Below are 26,645 nucleotides of genomic sequence, written 5' to 3' on the forward strand. Positions count from 1 at the left end.
ATCTCTAATTAACGGGTTCTTCCCTCTAGCTGCCTCTTTCAAACCTTCATGGCTTCGCCTCCTTGGGTTATGTGTTTGGCATACAAATCGTGATTTTGATTTTTAATCCTTTTCCTATTTATTGATTGAAGTCACTAGAAAACCCTAGAAATATCAAATCCTACACCTAAATGACCTTCATCGAGTCTTGAAGAATGTTTAGATACTTTTTCTTTTATTTAATCATTTTAATTTAATTTTCAGGTTTGATTTTTACTCTTCCCTGATCTGTTGTTTACTACGTGGCACAATATGGTTTATATTCCTTTGATTGTTAATTCTTCATCTTCTTCTTCTTGGTTCTTGGAGAAATCATTTAAACCTTTCATACAAAAGGATCTCTCTTTGTTCACATGTCTTTTTTTTCCCTCTTTGCTTTTCACTCACTTTGAATTCACTTTTACTTTTTTGAGGCACCCTATAACATGTTACTTTTATTACTATGATTTGTAAATATCAAATATCATTTCTGGTTTCATAAGTAATTTCTATTGTTGTTTTATAATGTTAATTTCTATGCATAGATTTGGTTAAGGCAGTTCCTGATGAGCAGAAGTAGTTTTTTTTTTTTTGTTTACGTGCACAAAGAGGTCAATATCACTTTGGTTGTTCTTCTTTCTTATTTTTGCAAACCCCTAATGGGTTTGCAAAGTAGTGAGAATAAAATCTTTAATTTAATAGGTGCTTTTTTTGGGTCAAATATCTTCCATTTAATTTGTGTTCCTTTTAGTCCAACTTGTACAAGTAAAAGACTAATCGTGTATTTCTTTGTGTAGTTCTGCATACCTAAGAGCATTGGTATCTTCAGCAACGTTGAAACTTTAGAGCTGTGTTTCTCTCAAAGAATGGAATTTGACGCCTTGAAGGTGATAGCTATTCTCAAAGGCTTTCCCCTTTTAAAGAAATTTTATATGATGGTGAGTGATATAATATTTTGTTATTCATGGCTGGCTACTCCAAGCTTGTTCTCTTTATATCTATTTAACTGCAATCTCCCCCTATTCAAAGGCTTGCCAAAAAGTTCATTCTGCCTTATAGTAGAAATAACATGAAATGTTTAGGAAGTGGAAGTTTTGAAAATGTCAAAAATTTCAGAAGTTTAGTCAAATGAAACTTTCTTTTCTTAAATTACTTTGTGAATGGCCAATTTTTCTAGGTCTCAGTGACAGTGGTAGAGTTTGCTAGTTCAGTCTCTTTTACTTGTAATTCTTTAGGCTATCTTTTGTTTTGTATTGATCATGATGTAGTTTTACTGGAATAAAATCTTATTTTTTTGTTAAAAAAAAAAAAGACATTTTTAGATCTAGCCAAAAGACCCTGTTCAAAAAGGCATCAAAAGTCCTATATGTTGTTTTGCTCCTGTAAAGTACCTACAAAACTAAAAGAAACTTCCATGTTGAAGTTCACACTGTAAATAATTGAAAATTATATTGAATTGGGTACTTATATCATGGCATAATGGGGCCTAGGTTCATTATACAGTTTATACTTATTTGGATTAACCCCTTGATGCTCGTCTGTGGCATCAAATAGGTTGCCTCATCTGCTGGAATAACATTGGTTTGTGCGTCAATTCAAGGTTTCCCATATAGTTTGATGTTAAAGATTATTATGGTTCATATTTATTTTGAGGTCGTGTCCATCTTGCATCACTTTAAGGCTTAAACCTCATGTTCTGGTTAGCTTTTGAATTGAATTAGTGTACACTTGTTGTAATTGCAGATGCCATGCCCAAATGACTTTGAACGAGGAATGCTTGAGCCTAACGAAAATGTCCATGAACTTGAACTTGAACATGAACATTTGAAGGAAGTTCATCTTGCTGAATTTTATGACACCCCAAGTCAAATTAATTTTTCTATTTATTTGATCAAACATGCTTGTGCTCTTAAGGAGGAATGCTTGTACCATCCTTGTCACCAAGCACGCCAACTGTATCGCCACCATATAGAACAACTCCTCCACCTCTGACTATTCAAGGACATGTACCATCCATACTGCCAAGTCCTTCACCAGTTAAGAAGACTGCTGCATCAATGCCACTTGCTGCTCCAGGTACAAAACTTATTAGGCTTTTGTTGTGCTGTATTCCCAGTTGAAATAGGTTCTGAATTAGCTGCTTTGTCTTAATGAAAAATTCTAGTAGCAACTTCTAGGAATTTGCCACAAAACTCACCAGTCAGCCACCCAGGTGTGCCAGGAACTTTGTCACCAAGCTCTCATCAAAGCAATGCACCAGATAATAAGGCTCCCATCCTAGAACCAATTACTCCAGGTATGTGACCAGTACTTCTCAAATTTCACCCCTTTGCTAAATCTGTGGTTGGAATGTTCTAAGTTGCTCCCCCCCCACCCCTTTTTACGAAATACAGTAACCGTTGCATCACCACCAAGGAAAGTGGGACAAAATCCACCTGCAGTTCACCCAAATATGCCAGAAATAACACCATCCTTATTACATTCATTTTTTCAAAACTAAAGTTTCTAATTAACTATCGGAGATTCAGAATGACCTGTTGAATTGACTTAAGTCTCCTCTTTTTTTCATAATCCTGCAGTGCCAGTTGCATCACCACCAAGTAAATTGCCACAAAATTCACAGGTCATCCAGGAAGTTGAGTCTTTATTGTCTTTGGTTAAAGAAGTCTTTGATGTTCTAAGAGACTATAAATATGCGTCTTTGTGTGCTTTACAGTTTCTGATGTTCAATCTGAAAACTTTTAAGGCTAACAAACTCTTCCTTTATATAAAACCATAGTGAAAAATCTACTGATTTATGCAAATATCATATAGGCTTTAACAACTTGATCTATAGTTCAGCTTGATAGAATATTAATAATAAAAGATGCTGAAAATTGGAAATACCTACACCAAATGTCCAAGGCTTAGGGGTGAAACAGGCAGCTAGCTAGCTAGATTGAAAGTACTTAGCCAAGTGATATAGGTCAAAGGGCAGGAAGTAGAAATAAGGGAAAAGAGAATAACAAGAAAAATTCTAGGCTTCACCAACTAGATTCTTCCGCCTGAAATCCCTAGGCTTCACCATCTAAGAGTGCTTAAAATTGACACAAAGCTAGAGATAGAAAATCTCTAATCTATATATTCATCTTATTATCAGATTACTTTGGGCCTTTAAATAGGGTACTGGATTACATCAAATAAGGAAGGAAATAAAATCATAATTTAGCTAGCAATCAAATCCCTTAAAATGGTCAAATTAAAATTCAAATCCCATAATCTGGACTAATGGAATCAATCAGCATTAATATAGTGTCTACATCAACTCTCCTGGTGTGGGAGAAAGTTGACCCCATTGAGTATAGCTTATGGCAACACTAGATAGATCACAAACCTTGGATTAAAAGGGCTTAAGGAGGACTCTGGCTTAGGCATAAGTGATGGGTTAGGCCTTTTTTTTCAAACGAAAAAATAATTATAAAATAATTACACCAGGTTGATTTTTTTACTTTATTTATTTATCTTTTTAATGGGCCATGTTGGATGAGAAGCTTGATTTTATTTTATTTTTTTTGGGAAGGGTGAAGGTTTTGCCTTTGCTGTTTTAAATCGGTTGGGTAAATTATTGGGCTAATTGAAATGGGCTGAAATTTTCCTGAATGAGTCAGGTAAACTTATGGACCTAGTGATGGTGTCTCAAGTTTTAACAATTCTCTGGAATTGGATTGAGGGCTTGGCAGTGTCCAGCGAAGCAATCAGTTGAATCACGTAGAAGTATGTAACCAAAACTTTGTCTTTGACAGAATTGGAAAAATCTTGTTGTGCCTTTTTTAGTTACCATGTGAATAGAAAGTGTTGTCTCCACTAGGGGGAGAATGATGCTGGAAACGTGAAGATAATTTTATTTTAATTTAGTTTTATTTTAGAATTCATTTGAATTTTATTCATTTGCTAGAGTCAAGGTTATTTTTTGTATTTATAGTATTCTTCATAAATACACTATTGTACTACAAAGTTTACAGTTTTGTTTGATTAATAAATTTTCTTTTGGATTTTTTTTTTCCAGTAATTTGGTGCTAACTCCTATGCTTTCTATCTTCCTTGGTGTCAACTTCATGCAACCTTGGGTGTCGACTCCAAGTTTTTTTTTATAATTTTTTTTTCTTTATTGCAATTTTCTTTTATTGTTTATCCTATGTCAGATCAAGAATTTAATGATATGTCCAACTGTTGCAGAATAGAAATAGAAAAAATTATATATATATAAACCTTAAAGATATAATCCAACAAGAACAATACCAAATGTATGTAGTGGAGTACTAGATAAATAAACCCTCATCCTATTTTTGTGAACAAATAAAACTATTGTGTGCAAATATATAAACTCTCATCCAATATCTGAAAGTAAATGGAAATTATGATTTTAGAGTTCTTCATGACTCTGGAAATTTCCATTTTTGGATTGGAGGCATGTTATTAGAGTCATGTAGTGCTGATGCAGGTGAAAACAGAAGAGTAGCTATGCTATGAGTTAAGAGAAAATGCGGGTTTTAGAATAGCTTATAGGTGGACAGTGGACAGGCTGGCATATTTAAAGCTCCCAATCTAAAATAAATAATACATACAAATTGTAGTCATTCTACCTTGAGAAGGGATGGGTTCACGCATATTGATGATTGCCAACAGAATATTATTATTATTATTTTTACTTTGTATAATAATAATAATAATAAAAATTATTATTATTATTATTATTAAAAATTGGTAGGAGCTACAAGAGATTGACCAAAAGGTAACGTAATCATGTGTGCCTACTAGAAGATGAAAAATGTCTGACATAAACTCCAAAGCTAGAAGATGACTAAAAAAAGAAGCAGACTAATCAACATAGTATGTATGTCTTATCAAATAATAATAATAATAATGATTTTTACTGATTTTGGTTTTTAATAATTTTTACTTTGTATAATTCTTCTTCTGTACGTGTGCAGCTGCTATAACTATTGGATTGTTTTACTGTATCTTAATTTGCTGCTGCTATAATTTGTTTTTACTTAATTTATTGTAGCTTGAGCAAAGTAAGTAAATTTTAGTTAAAAACTTATAAAACTCTATACTTGTGATATTAGAAATTGGATTTGTGGTGGTATGTTGTGTTGGAGCAAGCGGGTGGCTTGCATGGTATTATAAGGTGATTCAAATATATATTGAGAGTGTTTTTCAATTCTTGCAAATGTGATTTTAATTTATTGGTGTGGTTACTCTTAATGAGTTGTTAGAAATGTTTCTTATAACATAATTAATGTTTTTACTTTATGATTTTAATGTAATATTGTTTTTATATTTGTGCAGATTTCTTATTGGTGGCTTTTAGGGATTTACTTTTGGCATTACTTGAAAACATATGAGGACATCTTCTGTTAGTTCTAATTATATTATGCTACCCTTTTTGTATTGTTATAAAACATCTTGAATTATTGTTTGTATTGCAAACAATTATTGTATGTAATGAGTTTGAATTTGATATTTGTTTTATTTTTTACTTGTGGAATGTATGGATTTTTTTTTTTATAAATGTGTTGTTGAAATAAATGTGTTATTCAAATATGAGGTTTTAATAATATAATGACAGGTTACAGGTTAATATCAAAGCCATAAAAAAATAAAAACAGAAAATAAGTTTTAGCGACGAATTTTATCGTCACAAATATAGCAACAAAAAATTGTTTTAGTGACGAAATATTTCGTCGCTAAATGTAGCAAAATTTTGTAAGAAATGGTTTTAGTGATGAAAATTTTCATCGCTATATGTGTCTGGATTTTCTTAAAAATAGTTTTAGTGATAAACTTTTTCGTCACTATATATACCCGAACATAGTTTTAGTGACGAAATTATTCGTCACTAAATATGACTTAATAAATTAAAGTGTTTTAGTGACAAAATATTTTCGTCACTGAATGGTGTTTTTAGTGAGGAAAACATTTAGTGACGAAAGGTTTTCGTCACTAAAAGTTAAAAAAAAAAAAAAATCAAATCAGACTTTTAGTGAAGAAATTTTTCGTCACCAGGACTTTTAGTGACGGGGCTACAGTGACGAAATGAGTTTCGTCACTAAAAGTCCAATTTCGTCACTAAAGGTCCTTAGTGACGAAAAACTGGACTTTTAGTGACGAATTTTTTCGTCACTGAAAATACATTTTGTTGTAGTGTGTATGTATTATTGTTTTTTTTTTTTTTTTTTGGGTTGATCAGACTGTGTTATTTATTCATACTCACTATAAAGTTTATAACTTTTTGTTATCTAAGTTGCAATGTTTTAGTGGGCATGCATGCTAGGTGTTTGAGAGAATGACAAAACATGTATACTTGCAATTAGCATGCTCTGTTTCTGGTTTGTTAAAAAATAAAAACTCTATGGTCATTGTGTGGTATAGCATTTTTAAATTTCATTCAAGTAATATAGACCTTGAAAGAGATAGTGAACCCCATCTTTTGTTTTCATTTTAAGATGGTTCTTGTCTAATCTTTAGGATGTTTTTGGTCTACAAGTCAAGAATATTTCATCTGGGTCTTACTATTTTTTGTTTTTGACTTTTAAAGATAATGAAAATGATTTATATTTCAAATTAATTTATTTTCCAAAAATTATAAAATTGGATGAAAAATATGATTAGATTCAAGTTCAGAAAATATTTATGAAGCTTGAAGTTTATGCTTGATACATTGTGCTTTATCAGTTTTAAGACTGTTTGAAAATTCTTGAAAAAAGAGATTTTCTTTCTAGGAATTTTCAATTTATTTTATTCTCAGGAAGTTCCTTTTAGTTCTGAACACAGTAATTCAATTCCCAACCTTTGATGACCACTAATAATAGTTTTTCAATCTGGAAGAAATAGGAATAAAGTTTTAGTATGGTTATCTTACTCAATCCAAGTAAGGGAAAAAGGGAGATGCTATCCTGCAACTTGTTCATTAGTGTTCCGGGTCATTTACAAAAAATAAGTACTTTAAATACTCCTCACTTGAGAATTAGCAGTTGCATGTACTCCTTCCAATTGATTTCAAGGGGAGATGAATGCCTTCTTATTGATCCCTTGCCTTTTAGTCTCAAATTAGTATATAATAAAAAGCCCCATTAAAAATTGGAGGACCACCACTTTCTGGTGGTTCTTCATTCACGCTAGTGATTGTTAAGACCAATTTACTTTTTTGGAGTTATTGTCATTGTTTTTCCTTTTACTTTTCCCTTCTTGTTTAAAGTGTTTTTACTTTCTACCTATCTACTCAGGCATAATAAAATGATATGCAAATAGTCCTTGATAATGTTGTTTTTTTATACTAATTATTGTGATGAATCGCAGACTAATATCAACATCTGCCAGTTTTTTACCAGGTATACAGAAGGTCAGTTTGATTATCGTTCATGGCCTTTGATACTGAAGTTAAAAGATTGGCCTCCATCTACTTTATTTGAACACTTGCCATGTCATGGTGATGAGTTTATTTGTTGCTTGCCGTTTAAGGAATATACACATCTACACAAGTGTATTTTAAACATTTCTCTCCAATTGCCCAAAAAGTCAGATATGGGTCCCAAAGACTTATATTGCGTATGTAGTTGCTCAGAAGCTTGGCCATGGAGACTCTGTCACTAAGCTTCACTACGACATGTCTGATGCGATATGTTTGGTCTTGTTGAAACTCCTACTAATCAATTTGTTTTGTTTGTCAAAGGAAATTTATGTTTTGTTGAAGTACTGCATGAAAATGTCTATATGAGTTTGTATAGGTTAAAGGAAGTATATGTGAGGGCCAAATGAGCTTGGTAAGAGTTGGTATTTGGTAAGCACTGCATGGCTGTTGATTACTGCCCATCACACATTTTACAGAAAATCTCTAGTACCTTCATGCTGACATAAAGCAATGGCTCACATTTTCTCTTTTGAAAGCCATTTTGACGAAAGCAGTCATCAGTCTTGCAACAACTAGAGGACATTGAGATCTTGTGTGGGAGGTATAGAGCTATTGGTGTTGGTGCAAAATATATGGATGATGAAGTTGAAATTATGACTAAGGAAGGAGAAAGTGATGAATTCTCCTATTGCACCACAACACGTCAACATTTGGTATCAATCAGTTATGCAATTGAGCCTTGCCAAAGAAAAAAGAGTAGAAAAGATCCACTTTGAAACAATTTTTTAGTTTGAGATTTTGAATATTGTTATTAAAAAAAAAAAAAAAAAAAAAAAAAAAAAAGCCCATGTATTTTGGGTACTCTCTCTAAAATGTTTTAGTTGAAAAGAGTTGGCAAGACATTTTTTTAGTTGGCTATGATGGATGATATTTAGTCATTATCTTGTCAATTGGTGTATCAATGGTCTCTTTGTTTTGAATTTTGTCTCAAAAAACACATATTTTGGATACTTTATCGTCTCTCTTGATATAGAACTTTTTAGTTGTTCAGAACTTTGAAAAAAAAAATTAGTTTGAGTTTTAAATGTTGTGAAAAAACTCATGAATTTGGGTTCTCTCTTTATGTTGATATAGAACATTTTAGTGGTCAATAGTTGGCCCAAAAAAAAAAAAAAATTAGTTGGCTGAGATGATAGATTTTTAGTCATTATCTTGTTAATTGGATTATCAGTGGTTTTTTCATTACCTCATGTATTTATTAAAAAACTGTTGTTAGGACATATGTGTTTCACATATTAGGAACATATGTCACTATTTTATGTAATTGCCTAATCCTTTGATAAAACACACTTTACTTGTAATTGGGTAGGTTTAGGATGTGTTTAATACTTCAAGAAACAAGGTTTCAAGTTCAAGTGTTAAAGCCATGCAAGTCTGTCCAAGATTCAAATGTGAAAAGTGTTGTTCATTAAAACTCGACAACTAGCATCTATCAAACCTTGAAGAGCTGTTTTAGCCCGTGGCTCGACAGCAACTCGACAAATAAGGTATCTGTCAAGGTTTATGAAATTCAGATTTTCTATTATGTTTTTCATCCAATCCGTGATTATATATTTGGGCTTTCTTTTCTCACAATCCTAGACATATAAAATGATTATTTTAAGGGTCGTCAAAGGTGACACAAGTTGCACAAGTGTTAAGCAAGAGTTTGTTCAAGCAAATTGTGACCAAAGATAGAATTTGCCCTAGTTCATCTTTCTTGTTAAGAAGTTGTTGTGTTTGTACACCATAAGATTTTGTAACCAAGGAGTTTCTTGATCTTCATTATGTGATGAACTGAAGAACTTTGCAGCCAACAACCTTCTCTAGTTGGTGATTGAAGTTGTATACTAGGATCCACGCAATTGGTTAGTCACGTACTGGGAGCCGTGCATCAAAATGAGAGATTGTCACTACAAAACAAGTCCAATTGGGTATTGGGGTAAGAGTTCAACTGTAGATTGGTATAAGGTACTAGGATTCTTTTACTTGTAACCGCTTGTTTTGATAATTGTGGATTCTCGAGAGTGGTGACCTTAAAATCACCCGGTGGAGTTTTTGTCGTGTAGGTTTTCCCCATTCGTAAATAAATCACCTTGTCAATTTATTTTCCGCTACATACTTGGTTTAATTGGTGATTTGTTTGTGCTACCACACATCTTGCATGTTAATTTGATTAATTAACAAACTTGGCTATTTAATCAATTAATTTATCACAAGGGGTCGATTCGTTTTTGGCCTATCAACTGTTACTAAAATTAAAATGTAGAAAGTTTAAGAAAAATAAAAATTGGAAAAATTATTTATTTATCTTAAATCTAAATCTAAATCCAAATCCAAATTTATGTATCCAAACAATGGAATTTCAAATCCTTCATTGTATAAAAAGACCCAAACAAGGAATTTTAAAATCAATGGCTTTTTAAATCCATTGATATCAAATCAAGCTTTTAAAATCTATTAATGTTAGAATCACCCGGTGGGGTTTTTGCCGTGTAGGTTTTCCCCATTCATAAACAAATCACCGTGTCAATTTATTTTCCGCTACATACTTAGTTTAATTGATGATTTGTTTGTGCTACCACGCATCTTGCATGTTAATTTGATTAATTAACAAACTTGGCTATTTAATCAATTAATTTATCACAAGAGGTCGATTCGTTTTTGGCCTATCAACTGTTACTAAAATTAAAATGTAGAAAGTTTAAGAAAAATAAAAATTGGAAAAATTATTTATTTATCTTAAATCTAAATCTAAATCCAAATCCAAATTTAGGTATCCAAATAATGGAATTTCAAATCCTTCATTGTATAAAAAGACCCAAACAAGGAATTTTAAAATCAATGGCTTTTTAAATCCATTGGTACTGCCGAATTTAACAATTGAACCATCAAATGTGAGAAAAAATAAGGGAGCCACCAAATGTGATAAAAGAACAGTCAAATGTGATGTTAAAACTACACAATATGATGATGAAATTTTCAAATGTGAGAAAAAAATAAAGGAACCATCAAATGTGACAAAAGAACTATCACATGTGATGTTGGAATTGCACAATGTAATGATAAAACCGTCAAATGTGAGAGAAAAAAAATAAGGGAACCACCAAATGAGACAAAAGAACAATCACATATGATGTTGGAATTGCACAATGTGAGGACGAAACCGTTAAATGTGAGAAAAAAAATAAGAGAACCAACAAATGTGACAAAATAACTGTCACATGTGATGTTGAAACTACACAATGTGAGAATGAAACTGTCAAATGTGAGAAAAACGAAGGGAACCACCAAATGTGACAAAAGAACTGTCACTTGTGACGTTGGAACTGCATAATTTGAGGATGGAACGGTCAAATGTAAGAAAAAAAATAAAGGAATCATCAAATGTGACAAAAGAACTGTCACATGTGATGTTGAAACTACACAATGTGAAAATAGAACCATCAAATGTGAGAAAAAATAAAGGAACAATCAAATGTGACAAAAGAACTATCACATGTGATGTTGAAACTGTACAATGTGATAATGGAATCGTCAAATGTGAGAAAAAATAAGGGAACCACCAAATATGACAAAAGAACTGCCACATGTAATATTGATACTGCACAATGTGAGAATAAAATAGTCAAATGTGAAAAAAATAAGAGAACCAACAAATGTGACAAAAGAATTGTCACATGTGATGTTGGAACTGCACAATATGAGGATGAAACTGTTAAATGTGAGAAAAAATAAGAGAACCACCAAATATAACAAAAGAACCGTCATATGTGATTCAAATGTAATAAAAAAATAGTCATATGTGATGTTGGAACTGTACAATGTGAGGATGAAATCGTCAAATGGGAAAAAAAATAAGGGAATCACCAAATGTGACAAAAGAACTATCACATGTGATATTGGAACTGCACAATGTGAAGATGGAACTGTTAAATGAGAGAAAAAATATGGGAACCATCAAATGTGACAAAAGAACTGTCACATGTGATTCAAATGTGACAAAAGAATAGTCATATGTGATATTGGAACTTCACAATGTGAGGATGGAACCATCAAATGTGAGAAAAAAATCAGGAAACCATCAAATGTGACAAAAGAACTGTTACATGTGATGTTGGAACTGCCCAATATGAGGATGGAATCGTCAAATATGATGTTTTGGTAACCTAGTATAGTAGGTTGCCTACTAGGAGTGTATAGTTAGTAATTAGTATTTAAATTGTTGACTGTGAAGTTGTGAGAAACCGCACCCCCAGCCCTTTTTTGGTGTTGGGCCAAACCCACATAAATGGGTGGAGTCATGTTATTCCTCTCAAAATAGAGGTTGGACTAATTATATTTTCCTCTTTGGATTAAGGGTTTTACAATAGAGTTTCCACTTATTTAATTATTGGAATAAATAAGAAAACCAAAATTGAAAAATTCCTTATTTTATTGATTTGCAAATGAATTTACATTGATCAAAAGAAATTACATGGTTTTAGTTCTAGATACAATCTAAGATAAAGTACATGGTTTTGTTTCCTAGTTACAATCTAGAAATTGAAAATTACAAGGATAAGCATTTATCTATCAACGCTTAATCTAAACTCAGATGTTATGTTATAAGGTGGGAAGATATTACACACCCACCTTACCCGGTGAAACCGGTCTTCTAGACTATAGTGACCAACATTCATATCATATCATCCAATATGTTATTAATCAATTTGCATGTTGAATTTAATGTGTGTGCATTTGATAAACCCTAATTCAATTTATTAAGCATTGCATTTGGATTGAAAAATAAATTCAAGTGAATGTGTGAGGATGGTGATATCCTAGATTCAAGGATTTGAAAGAATTATGAAACAAACATGTTTTTTATATTTTTTATGTGGATTTAAACTAGTGTTATGCATGAACATGTGATGAACAACCAAAAATATGTGAAGAATGCATATGAACATTTAAGAACATTCAAACATATTCAAGGAAATTAAATAAACACTAGCATGCTCTAATCTCAATCTCATCATAATACTATATTAAAAAAAATAAAACATTTTAGGAAAAGAGATTACACCTATATGCAAGATCCACACAGTGGAGGAGGAGATTCTTGGTGGAGATCCTAAAGGTGGAGTAGAGAAGAATGAGGAGAGGGAGAGTGAGTCTCAAGAAGACCAAGATATGACAAGATTACTGTGTGAGACCACAAAAGTGCCTCTCAAAAAAGAGATTTTTGGGTGCTTTGAAAGACACCTCTCTTTTTGGGTAAGTGGTGTGGAGTCCCCACTTATTTTTTTATCCCAAAAAAAAAAAAAAAAAAAAAAAAACTAAATACAAAACACATGACTGAATTTTTCCATTCTCATTGATTTAATAAAAAAGAATACATATTTGATAAATTGAGTATTACATGGCTTTGGGTCTTAATTACAAACTACCAAATAATTACATGGCTTTTTGTCCTAGTTACAATCTATCCAAAATAAAAAACAAAGATAACCCTAGGTCTACCTATCCAAAGACACTAAATTCGGAAGCTAGGTTACGGAATAGGAAGATGTTAGGTACCCATTTCGCCCAGACAGAGTCTGGTCTTCTAGACTCTCATAACTAATGTACCCCTTTATGTATGACATGAATGAAATGTTGCACACATGAGCAAAACTAAATCACATAAGTATGTTAGGACATATGTGATTCACTTGTTAGGAAGATATGTCACTATTTTATGTAATTGGCTAATTCTTTGACAAAACGCACTTTACTTATATTTTGGTAGATCTAGGATGTGTTTAATACTTCAAAAAACCATGTTTCAAAATCAAGTGTTAAAGCCATGCAAGCCTGTCCAAGATTCAAGCTGAGAAAGTGTCTGTCATTAAAGCTCAACAGCTAGCCATCTATCGAGTTTGAAGAGTTGTTCTAGCCCCGTGGCTTGACAACAGCTCGACAAATAGCCATCTATCGAGGTTTATGAAAAACTGAATTTCAGTTCTATTTTGACTACAATCCGTGATTGTATGTTTGGGCTTTCTTTTCTTACAACCCTAGACATATAAAATGATTATTTTAAGGGCCGTCAAAATGAACACAAGTTGTACAAGTGTTGAGCAAAGTTTGTTCAAACAAATTGTGACTGGAGACAGAATTTGCCCTAGTTCATCTTTCTTGTGTAGAAGTTGTTGTGTTTGTGCACCATAGGGTTTTGTGATCAAGCATCTTCTCGATCTCCATCGTGTAATGAATTGAAGAACTTTGCAGCCAACAACCTTCTCTAGTTGGTGATTGAAGTCGCGTACTAGGATCCGCGCAATTAGTTAGTCTTGTACTAGGAGCCGTGTATTACAAGGAGAGATTGTCACTAATGAAGAAGTCCAACTGAGTATTGGGGTAAGGATTCAACTGTAGGTTGGTATAAGGTACTGTGATTCCTTTACTTGTAACCACTCATTGTGATAATAGTGGATTCTTAGGAGGTGACCTTAAAATCACCTAGTGAAATTTTGCCGTGTAGGTTTTCCCCATTCGTAAACAAATCACTGTGTCAATTTATTTTCCATTGCATACTTAGTTTATTGGTGATTTGTTTGTGCTACCACGCATTTGCATGTTTTGATTAATTAATAAATTTGGCTAATTAATCAATTAATCTATCACAAAGGGTCAATTCGTTTTTGGCCTATCAAAGTTTATTTATGATTGCATCCTTTTCTTTACTAAAAAATCATATCTGTGTTCTGATAAAAATTGATTTTGGTTTAGAAAAATGAGATTTGTTTTTTATGTGTAGAAAAAAAATAGTTTTTGGAGTGAAAGATTCAAATCTATGTTTATTAAATAAATCAAAGTCTTAAGGTTCAAAAAAAAATATCAGATATGTTTTTTAAAACTAAAAAATTGGTTTTTTGGTGAAAGAAAAATCAGATTTGTCTTATGATAATAAAAATAATCAGATTTGTATATTGAAAAAAAATAAGATCTGTTTTTATGTGTAAAGAAAAATAAGAAAAAGATTTTTTGAGAAGAGGACTATATTCATAAAATAAATCTATGTTACATGCACTGCACAAAACAAACAAAACTTTCATGATCCGTTTTTTTTTTTTTTTTTTTTTTTTTTTTTTTTTTTTTTTTTTTTTTTTTAATCTGCTATGCTAAAAAAATTAGATCTACATCTAAAGAAAACATAGATCAATTTTTTTAAATAAGAAAAATTCAAATTTGTATCTAAGGAAGATACAAACCAGTTTTTTATTCAAAAAAAATTCAGATCTACATCCAAGAAAGATGCAAATCAATTTGTGATTTGAGAAAAATTCATATCTGCATCTAATGAAGATGCAAATCAATTTTTGATTTGAGAAAAATTCAGATCTGCATCTAAGGAAGATGCAAATCAGTTTTTAATTGAGAAAATCCAGATCTGCATCTAATAAAGATGCAAATAAGTTTTTTGATTAAGAAAAGATATGACAACAAGCAGATTTTTGAAATAAAAAAATAAATCTCAACAATAAAAGTATCATAAACATGTTCTAATAAAGAAAATATTAACATATGAGATGAGCATTGCAAAATCAAACTAAACACATATTTATTCTTGCATCACAAAATTAAAAGAAATAAAAGAAGAAGTAAAGAAAAGCTACCTCTTGCATGGACATACTCTTTTTTTCTCAAGAGAATATTTTAGTGTTCAAAGAAATTTATGCAATTGTCTTTGAAACCTAAAATTCCTTGCTTACCAAAAAGAAATTCTTAAGACTAAAACCTCCAGAATCTCTTTAACGTAAGAAAGAGAATATTAGAAAGGGGGGGTCAGAAATATGAGAAATTGGAAGCGTGAAAAAGTCTCTTGAATTTTGAGATGTAGTCTGTATTTATAGAGGCTAGGAGACTCAAAAAAATAGTTTAGACGATTAGAATACAAACCAGGACACGTCCTTCCGCTAAAAAGTCGAAAAGGATGTGTTTTAACGTCACCTGAAGACCGTAGGGCCAAAACCCTAATGTGTGCCATTCGGCAATTTGAAAGTGTTGATCGACACTCCAAAAGAGCCAAATGGCACTTTTGGATGCCAATCATGCTTTCATGTTCGGGTGCGTTTTGGACTCTTTTTTTAGGTTTTCTTGAGCTGGGACTTGCACTTAGACATGTTTTTTAATCCGTATTCTAAAATTTTAACTCTTTTCTGGATAATTCAGGTCTTTTCAGCAACAATTATCTTGTAGATAAATACTCTAAAATAAATCTTGATAAAGTCTAGATTATCCACAATTTTATTGTTATCCAACTATTCCCTTTATTTCCATGCAAGCAATCCTACTTTAGACACTAACTATCAACCAATCACAAAATTATTTAATTAATTTTAATTGTTTAACCAATCAGAATTAATTTAAATTAATCATGCGTGGTCGACTCTACCTAGACACAATGCATGCTGACTGTGCAAATTTAATCATGCGATATCTTTCGATCCGATGGTCCGATTTGGAAACCGGGCACATCGTCACGACCATTAGAATCTCACAATCATTTTTATGATATGTAATGAACAAATTAATGGATGTAATGCAATCATGATTTTTGGGTACATGAATGATCATTTTAGTCATTCTCCTTGATTAAATCATAGCTACAAAATTGAGTGTCTACAACTACTCAACTTCACTAGAACTCAAGAGAGGAGAAGAGAGAGTGTTTCTGTGTGCCTTGGAACGAAGGAGATAAGGGGTTTATATAGTAGTGGTAGAAAAAATATGAATAGAATGTCATTTGATGAGGGTTAACAAAGGATAAAAAAGAATCATGAACCTAGACCTTGTTTTAGACTTTGCGGAAATCTGATACATTAAATGTAGAGATTGGTGGGAGTGATGAGCAAGCAAGATTTGGTTTTCCCGTAACTACTATAATAGCCTGTAGAGCCAAATTCAAAAAATCATATCTTACTCAATTTTGACCGGAATTGTCTCGTTCCTATGCTCAAATTGAACATTAATAGGCTCCAATCACTCCCATTTCAGACTTAATTAGTTCCATATTTACCTTAATTAAAAAAATAATTGCAGAAATTACTCATTGAATAATTAATGTTTGACTATCCAATTAATTAAGTGTGTGCAACCTTACAATAAAATGTAATTCTAGCCAATCAAATTATGACACGTCATTAATCTCAAATTAATTATAATTATAACCAATTTGAATCAATCACATATGGTTGGACTCAATTTGTAATAGTGCATCTCGGCCACTAAAACTTGATTTGATAATAACTTTTAATCCGATAGTGCGATTAGGACTTATGACCAGTCAATTTGATCATTATAACATCAATTCATTTTAATGAAATAAAATTAAGGATCAAGTGGCCACAATTAAGATGCTTATTTACAAGGTGAAATTACCATTTTATCCTCCATGTGAGGTTAAATGCGAATTGCAAAATGGGGTGTCAATAGGAGTGATTTTTCTATTCCTTTTTTCTTTGTATGGTACTTTATTTTCAAGAAATCAAGTAAAGTATCATACCAAAAAAAAAAAAAAAAATTAAGTACTGGGTAAATTTTGATTTTTCTTTTTTTTATGTCTTTGGTAAATTTTATATTATTAAGTGGATTCTAAATCTTTAAGATAGTAATTAGTATTTAGAGGGTGGAATGTGGAGTGATTTATCTTTATCCTTTTTTTTTTCTTTTTCTTTTTGTATAGTACATTAGTTTACTTTCAAAAAATCAAGTGCAGGGTAAATTTTTTTTTTCACTTTTTTTTTTTTTGTAAATTTTATATTATTATGTGGATTATAAATATTTGAGATAGTAGTTAGTATTTAGAGTGTAGGCTGTGTAGTGATTTATCTTTATCTTTGAAAGTTCAAAAACGTGTACAAATACACTTTTGAACGTTTAGACCCCCAAAAACCAATTTAATCAACACACGCAATATGTTAAACAACTAGTGTGCGGAAACTTAACATATGCTATAACATGGAATTGATTAAACAACTATCTAAGCCACAACAAAATAAACCACATCAGATAATGTAAAGGCAGAGATAGAGAGGAAGGAAGATGCAAACACAGCGATAACACCAGATATGTTATCGAAGAGGAAACCGAAGACCTCGGCGAAAAACCTCTCCGCCGCCCTCCAAGCGGTAATCAATCCACTAGAAAATACAGTTGGGATACAAGGACAGCAATAGACCCTCCAAGCCTAATCTACCCAATGCACCTAAGCCCTCCAAGCTTCTTGCTCCAACGAGGTTGCACCGAACCTTTTTCTTTTCTAGCTTTCCGGATTCCGCTACTACACCGTAGCATCAACCAATGAATATTGGCTCCTTCCTAACTGCTTCCCAGAACTCCAAACGTCTGTCTCACAGAGATGATAATGGTGAGAACCAGGTTTGGTATAAAGGCCTCTCAAGGATTTGACAATGGAGAGGAAGAGAGTGAGGGAATTTGATGAGACTCTAAGGTAGAGATTGTGGGTGAAACAATCTGGTTTTTCTTTAGGGTTTCTCTCTCAAAATTCTCTCTGGAAGCTCTCTTTCAATCGTGGGTTAAAAGGGTATTTATACTGAAGTGGAGTGGAATGCGAAACGTCAGGTTTTTCCAAAACAGGGGTGGCTCGCGGCTTGACCTCGCGGCTTAACTAAGTCGCGAGTTCCAGTCGCGAGTTAACCGTATGGCCAGTTGTCCTGTTTTGTCCTGTAGTGCTCCAGCTAGCATGACTGTTCATCTTCCAGCATGCTTGGCACGTGTGCATCTTCTGGCGAGTTGAAGCCGCGAGTCCAGCCGCGAGTCCCAGCCGCGACACTCTGTTTTCTTGCACACTCTTGAGCAATCTTCACACTATCTCACTCACTACCCTTACAACAATCCCACCTAAATACAGGGTTACTAAATGCTGAATTACAAGCAAATTTGGCACGGAATAAAGCCAATTAGATGGTTGAATAAATTCAACCTTACAATCTCCCCCTTTGGCTATTCCGTGACAAAACCCTAAAACAGACTCTAGACTTAACATGTGAGTTGGGAACAGTTGAACAAAACTCACTCACACCTAATTCTAGAAGCTGTGAAGCACTTGAATCATATGAACATAAACTCCTGAAACACAACAATACACCATGATCATTGTAAGCAGAAAATTATAAATGCATATGAAACAGGCAATATGTGATCAAGCAAAGATGGAGTTAATAAACAAACCATGGCTTGATCAACCAAGTGAACACCACAAGGTAGTGATCACAGTATTCATTCACACTTGGAATGAACACAAGGACATACAAGTTAACAAGCACAAGGCAAGACACTTGTATGTACAACACTCAACCAATGCATAGCTCACATGGCATATGCATCTAGGAACAATCCTACAAGGGCACAAGAGTGACAGTACAACAATCACAATGCAGAACATTTAGATTAAAGTACTGATTTCAACATAACTTAAAGACTGCACTTAAGCATGGTACATACCACAAGGCCTACAAACTATGCATAAAACATAAACCCTAAAAGCTTACAAAAGCATATGGGTACAAACTAACAAATACCTGAATAACATCATCAACATATATTAAAGATTAAACCAAGAGTATATGAAAAGAGTTAGAAACAATTATACACCAAAACCCAGTGTATTAGAACCATAAAAACCATAAAAACACTAATTACTCCCCCTCAACAAATTACTCCCCCTTAAGAGCTGCTTTTCTGCTTCTCAATTATCAATGAACTTCTCCCCCTTTTTGACATGGAATGGCCAAAGGGTCACTTGTCATGCTGAGTTGTGAAGCTGTCAAGTGTAGCAGCCAAGACATCAATCTGGTCTTGCATGGCTCTCATCCTGTCAGAATGCTCATTCTGGACTGCCCTGATCCCATCAAGCCTTTCCAGAATGATCTGGAAAGCATCTGGAGGTGTGTCTGCAGAGGTTGAAGCTCTATGTCTTTTGCCACTTCTCCTAGGTGTTGAAGTTGATGCAAGTCCAGCTGTTTCTGCTTCAGTCTCCATTGGAGCAGCCTCTCCTTCATCACCTTCATCTTCTTCTCCTGGAAGCCTAACACTTATCCTTTTGCAGGTAAGCTTGTTGATTGCAGAGGGTGTAGACATGGAACTGATGTCTTGAGGGATTGGAACTCCTTTACTCCTAAAAATCCTCATAAGCAAACTTGGAAAGATCAATTTAGGCCTAGAGGTTGTTCTGGTCTCATCCACAATGGTGTCATAAATGTGAGAACTTATGTCTATGAAGTTCTTCTCTTTGAGATCCATCAGAAAGACTGCTCTAGCACAGTTGATTGTAGTCAATTTCCTAATGGGATAGAGGTTAAACATCATGATTATGGTAAGGCACCTCATGTCCACTGGAAAGGCAGTGGTATTCAAACATTTCCCTTCTCTCTGCCCACCTATCCTTTGTTGAATTGTTTCAATAGACACACTCCTGTCCTTGTAATTGATAAATTCTTCATCATCTAATCCTTCAAGCCCTAATGCATCATCTATGACATGAGCATCCAAGACAAATTCTTTACCCCTCACCCAGCAACTCAATTCATTATCCTTTATCACAGCATTTGAGTAAAATTCCCTTATTAAGGGTTCACACACAACAGGGAAACCACCCAAAAGCTTTTCCCATCCTCTTCCTTCAAAACAACTGGGAATAAAAGTTTGTCTTAAATCTTCCAAATCCACAAATCTCTCTTGAATGATTCCTGCATTCAAGAAGTTATCCTTGTATCTCTCAAAATGGTGAACTGACCTAAACAATCTAGGATCCATCTTAAGTCTTTTGTCAGCCTTCTTCGCAGTAGATTTCTTCTTCTGAGGTGAAGGAGCCATCTGTGAACAATCAGAAAAGGCCACAACAACATATAGCAATATATGTGCAGAACCAGTCATAACCATGTAGTAAACAGAGAGAGATATCAACCAAACAAATGAACTTCAAACACTTAAACAGCCAGCTATTTAGTTCAATCATATGGCTAAACCAAGCCTAGGATAGGAAACACATGAACAACATGGTGAAACTATCCTGAAGGGACATAAATGACATTGAGGCAGATTATGGAAAAATGATATGACATACAAACAATATATTGATCCAAACAGAATCTTCACACAGATTAACAATCTAAGACATGCAAATCTAGCAAAGGAAAACTCACAACCTCAAACAGAACCAATAGAAGCATCCCAACAGCTCAAAGTTCAGATTGAAATGAAATAAACACTTAGCTAAGCACAAGATGAAGAGCAATAAGCATATGACAATCATTTAACCCAAACTATAGCAACAGCATCCACAAGCTAAGCAAGAACAAGAAGCAGAGACCGAAACATAAACCCATTTCAAAAACACAATCAAAAGCGAAAAATCAAGGGGAAAAGCACAAAATCATGAAGAAAAGAGGGTAAAACAGAAAACCCATACCTGTAACTTGACGATTTTGAGCTACAAGAATGCAACACAAGAGATTGGAAAAGGGAGCACGGAGTGTTTGGGAGGGAGAGTGTTTAGAGAGAAGATGAACAGTTACAAAAATTCGAGGGAAAAACTGAAAAAGTTTAAAAACTGCTCCTGTTTCTGCAAAACACGCGATTTTCGCGACTGGTTCAAGTCGCCACATAGTCGCCAGATCAAGTCGCCAAAGCACTTAAGAACCAAATTTTGAAAAATTTTTCTAAGTGTTTTTCGCGACTGGAAGGTCTACCCGCGAGTGAGTCGCGAGCTGAGCCGCGAAAATCTCTGAGTGAATCTCGCGACTGGACCTTCCACTCGCGAACAAGTCGCCAAAACTGACCAGCGAAGATGCGACTGAAGCTCGCGACTTGACAAACCCGCGACTGAGCCGCCAAAACAGGGCAAAACTGTATTTTTGAAATTTTCAGATTTTTCCAACAAAATACTTTCCAAAAACACCTAAAACACTCAAAAATCTTTTTGTGCTTGAATTAACAAAGATTGAGTATGTGAAAACACATTTTATCAAGTACAATCACACAAATGAATATGGCATTTATCAAACATAAACTTGTGTGTTGTGTGTGGATATCAACAATGAAATAGTCCTTTGTCTAATGTGAAGCTTCAATGATCAATTCAACCAAGGCATACACAATTAGCACTAGATCATGTGACCAATCTCAATTATAGAAGTATGAATATATGACCTCCCACATAACTTGATAAACATAACTTGGAGTTTTTCATTTGACTCCACTTTCAGCCTTAACATTTGATCTTTTGAGGCAATCATCTCTCATTGTGAGAGGGATAGACAACATTTTTCTTTGAAGAACAGGCCTTTGGCCTTTTTGAAAGAAATTTCACTTTTAATATAAGGTCGCTTACCCTTTTTCCTAGTCAAATACTAGAATGTGCGACAGGCTTTTGCAGTTCAATATCTCTTTTCATTTGGAGATTTACATTTGGTGAGCTCTTTTTAGCAAAAAAATAAAAAGTGGGAAGAGATATAGACACAAGTCTATGCATGTTTCAAGATCAACATAACCATTCACTAATCATTCATGACAAGTTTGAAGATCTATTTACAATAATCACATAGATTTCAAGATTTTTCCCATAGTGATATGAGTGCATGAAGACAAGCAATGCTCGAAAATGCACAAAGCCATTAGCACAAAGGTACACGGCAAAACGAGTTTTAAGACAAAACTCAACAAAGTCAATCAAGCTTTTTGATTTTCAAATTTTTATGTAATTTTTGGATTTTTGACTCAAGAAAACAAAAAGATTGATAAAACACAATTAAGAGATATTCACAAGAAAACAAACAAACAAACGAAATCAAAACCAACAAGCATACCAAACAAACATAGTCACAAAGCATAGGAAGTATTAATGCATGGACATGTTGTAATGCTTATGCATGAGTACCCTTTTTCACCCACACGTCACTTGCGTTTGGGGTGATTTCCTTAAAGGATTGGGTACGGGAGTTAGGGCTTTCAAACCTTCGTGAGAAGCTTTCCAAGCAGTTGGTGAATGCAACAATCATCTTCATCACGTCCATCATTCCGGGATCTCCATTTTGCTCTCTAGGTTGATCCCCTGCCCAAGTTCTCCTATCAGTTCTTGGTCCTCCTGACCTTTGAGGAGTAGCACTGTTCTTTGCTCTCAGCTTTTGGCAATTCGGTCGAGTGTGCCCTTGAAGTCCGCAATAATGGCACACATACATTCCTCTAGGACCTCTTTGTGGTCGAGGACGTGACTTGGCACGAGACTCAGACCTGCCCACATACTGATTACGATGATTCAGCATCCGTTGGTCCACCACATTCTTCTTCTCCTCCACCTCGAGCTTCACACCAATAGGGTCAGCTGCAACTGGATCTTTGGCTTTGACAAACTTCACTTCTTTGGTGACATTTCCAGTTGAACTACTTCCTCCGCTATATCCCAGTCCGGATTTGTCTGAGAAGCTCTTTTGAGAAGATATAACATCGTCAAGCTTCTTGGTGGTGACCCTCTCTATTTTTGCATTTGCTTGAACAACCTCACTTTCAAGAAATCTCACTTTAGTGTAAGCTTCGGAAAGCTCACCATTCAAAGTTTCAATCTCGCATTTGGCCTCCCTATACCGGATTAGGAGACTTTTGTAGTCCTCCTCAGCCTTCTTCATCTTTCTCACAGCAGCCTTGGCCACCCTTGTGTATTCACCAGATTTCTCCAAAAGTGAGTTGTAATTTTCTTGAAGAGTAGCTGTGCTTTCTTCTTCTTCAGCTTCTGATTCTTCAACAATTCCTAGTGAGTCATCCTCACTATGTTCTCCAAGGTCTTGAACAAGCAAATTCAATTCATCCGAAGACTCAACATGAGCAATAGTCATGAAAGCTGAATAATTCCTTTCTCCATCACAGCTCTCTTCAGATTCTGAGTCGGACGAGTTTGAATCACTCAAGGTCGTGGCATACACCTTGCCTTTTGATTTCAAATAATTAGGACATTCCTTCTTGAAGTGTCCATGCCCGTTGCATTCAAAACAAGTAACACCTTGTGTGGATTGGGATTCTTTTCCATCTTTCCTTTTGAAATTCCTCTTCTCCCTTCCAGAATTTTGGAAATTTCTTTTATCATCAAATTTCCCATTGTTTTTGAATTTCAAAAACTTCTTGAAATTTTTAACAAGATAGGCTACATCCTTGTCCACCATATCTTCTCCTGACGAGCCTTGATCTTCCACCTTCTCATTAGTGGTCTTTAGAGCAAGGGATTTGCCCTTCCGTTGATTTGGCAGCGACATCTCATAGGTCTGTAGAGAACCAACCAGCTCCTGCACCTTGATGTCGTCAAGATCCTTGCTCTCTTCAATAGCTGTCACTTTGGCACGGAAGCTTTCCGGTAATGATCGAAGGATCTTCCTTACAATCTTAGAGTCCTCCATCTTCTCCCCCAAGTTAAACTTACTGACAACCACTTCATTCAACTTCCCATAGAAAGAGTCGAAAGACTCATCCTCACTCATCTTGAGCTCCTCAAACCGAGTGGTCAGCATTTGTAACTTGGTATCTTTCACCTTCTTCGTGCCTTCATAAGTTGTTTCCAGAATCTCTCATGCATCTTTGGCAATAGTAATGTGAGAAATCCTGTGAAATTCATCTGGAGACACACCACAGAAAATAGCATTTAGTGCTTTACTGTTAGCATTAGATGCAGCAAGTGCTGCCTTATCCCATGTGGATTTGGCTGCCTCAGGTTTGACCCAACCAATCTCAACAGCATCCCACACGGATTCATCAATAGAGCATAAAAAGGCTCTCATACGAACCTTCCAAAATGCATAATTACTTCCATCAAAATATGGAGGTGCATTAAGGGATTGAGACCTATCCATCTCAAAAGAAAGGGAGTCAAGGATCACACAATGGTAATGAAACCAAACAGATGTGTACCCGCTCTGATACCAATTGAAAGTTCAAAAACGTGTACAAATACACTTTTGAACGTTTAGACCCCCAAAAACCAATTTAATCAACACACGCAATATGTTAAACAACTAGTGTGCGGAAACTTAACATATGCTATAACATGGAATTGATTAAACAACTATCTAAGCCACAACAAAATAAACCACAGCAGATAATGTAAAGGCAGAGATAGAGAGGAAGGAAGATGCAAACACAGCGATAACACCAGATATGTTATCGAAGAGGAAACCGAAGACCTCGGCGAAAAACCTCTCCGCCGCCCTCCAAGCGGTAATCAATCCACTAGAAAATACAGTTGGGATACAAGGACAGCAATAGACCCTCCAAGCCTAATCTACCCAATGCACCTAAGCCCTCCAAGCTTCTTGCTCCAACGAGGTTGCGCCGAACCTTTTTCTTTTCTAGCTTTCCGGATTCCGCTACTACACCGTAGCATCAACCAATGAATATTGGCTCCTTCCTAACTGCTTCCCAGAACTCCAAACGTCTGTCTCACAGAGATGATAATGGTGAGAACCAGGTTTGGTATAAAGGCCTCTCAAGGATTTGACAATGGAGAGGAAGAGAGTGAGGGAATTTGATGAGACTCTAAGGTAGAGATTGTGGGTGAAACAATCTGGTTTTTCTTTAGGGTTTCTCTCTCAAAATTCTCTCTGGAAGCTCTCTTTCAATCGTGGGTTAAAAGGGTATTTATACTGAAGTGGAGTGGAATGCGAAACGTCAGGTTTTTCCAAAACAGGGGTGGCTCGCGGCTTGACCTCGCGGCTTAACTAAGTCGCGAGTTCCAGTTGCGAGTTAACCGTATGGCCAGTTGTCCTGTTTTGTCCTGTAGTGCTCCAGCTAGCATGACTGTTCATCTTCCAGCATGCTTGGCACGTGTGCATCTTCTGGCGGGTTGAAGCCGCGAGTCCCAGCCGCGACACTCTGTTTTCTTGCACACTCTTGAGCAATCTTCACACTATCTCACTCACTACCCTTACAACAATCCCACCTAAATACAGGGTTACTAAATGCTGAATTACAAGCAAATTTGGCACAGAATAAAGCCAATTAGATGGTTGAATAAATTCAACCTTACAATCTTTTTTTTTTTTTTTTTTCTATTTGTATGATACTTTAGTTTCAAGAAATCAACTACTGAGTAAATTTTTTTTTCCTCTTTTTTTTTTTCTTTTGTAAATTTTATATTATTAAGTTTATTATAAATATTTAAGACAGTAATTAGTATTTAGAGCGTGGAATGCGGAGTGATTTATTTTTTCTTTTTCTTTTTCTTTTTGTATAGGACTTTATTTTCAAGAAATCAAATACTGAGTAAATTTTTTTTCACTTTTTTTTTCTTTTGTAAATTTTATAATATTAAGTGGATTATAAATATTTAAGATAGTAATTAGCATTTAGATTGTGAACTGTGGAGTGATTTATCGTTTTCTTTTTTGTATGGTACTTTACTTTTAAAAAAACAAATGCTGGGTAAATTGTTTTTTCACTTTTTTTTTTGTAAAATTTATATTATTAAGTAGATTATAAATATTTAAGATAATAATTAGTATTTAGAGCATGAATGTGGAGTGATTTATCTTTTTCTTTTTTTTTTTTTCTTTTGTATGGTACTTTACTTTCCAAAAATTAAGTACCAGGTAAATTTTTTTTTCACTTTTTTTTTTGTAAATTTTATATTATTAAGTGGATTATAAATATTTAAGATAGTAATTAGCATTTAGATTATGGACTATGGAGTTGTGGGGTCATAGAGCCCAGTGATGTACATCCACCTTTTGTACTGGGCCTGAGGCCCATGCCGAGGCCCATAATCGCATATGAAGAAGACAGTGGTGATCATGGCAACCCAGGAAACCGTGTTGAGGACAACTCTATCCTCGGCTAGCCAAAGCCGAGGTAGAAGAAAAGTGATTTACCGGCAAAGACAATCTTTCAAAGCACTCCAAGGAAAAAGATAAGTACAACAAGTAAGCACACTGGAGCATGGCAGTAGAGCAATTCCAGGAAAAGCTGTTGCCTCTGCATTAAATACTCCACAACTAACCCTCTAGCCGCATTAATGTGGAAATAATACCTGAGCAGTGGCTTTTCAGACTCACAGCTACTACCTAAAAGCTTTGGGAGGAGGTTGATGTGATAAAGACCAACAACAGCAGATCTGACCTGCACGTGTATGGTGGAGATGAAGGAGGAAAGTAGTATATAAGGAAGAAGG

General features: G+C 34.5%; 1 protein-coding gene across 3 annotated transcripts; it reads left to right on the plus strand.

Annotated features, from left to right (window-relative positions):
- The first annotated feature begins 726 nt into the window (after window positions 1–726).
- Window positions 727–5,517, plus strand: LOC126710284 (classical arabinogalactan protein 7-like). 3 transcript variants are annotated; one of them, XM_050410671.1, is made up of 4 exons: window positions 727–956; window positions 1,762–2,094; window positions 2,183–2,314; window positions 5,350–5,517. In XM_050410671.1, the coding sequence occupies exons 2-4, from the start codon at window positions 1,938–1,940 to the stop codon at window positions 5,403–5,405; spliced, it is 345 nt and encodes a 114-aa protein (XP_050266628.1). In that variant the 5' UTR covers window positions 727–956; window positions 1,762–1,937; the 3' UTR covers window positions 5,406–5,517. The 3 variants fall into 3 exon arrangements, 1 of the variants encoding a protein (XP_050266628.1); XR_007649614.1 differs by lacking the exon at window positions 2,183–2,314 and having other exon boundaries at window positions 733–956; window positions 5,350–5,515; XR_007649615.1 differs by lacking the exons at window positions 2,183–2,314; window positions 5,350–5,517 and adding an exon at window positions 3,666–4,006 and having other exon boundaries at window positions 733–956.
- The last annotated feature ends 21,128 nt before the right edge of the window (window positions 5,518–26,645 follow it).

The sequence above is a fragment of the Quercus robur genome, chromosome 12, assembly GCF_932294415.1.
Source record: "Quercus robur chromosome 12, dhQueRobu3.1, whole genome shotgun sequence".
NCBI lineage: Eukaryota > Viridiplantae > Streptophyta > Magnoliopsida > Fagales > Fagaceae > Quercus > Quercus robur.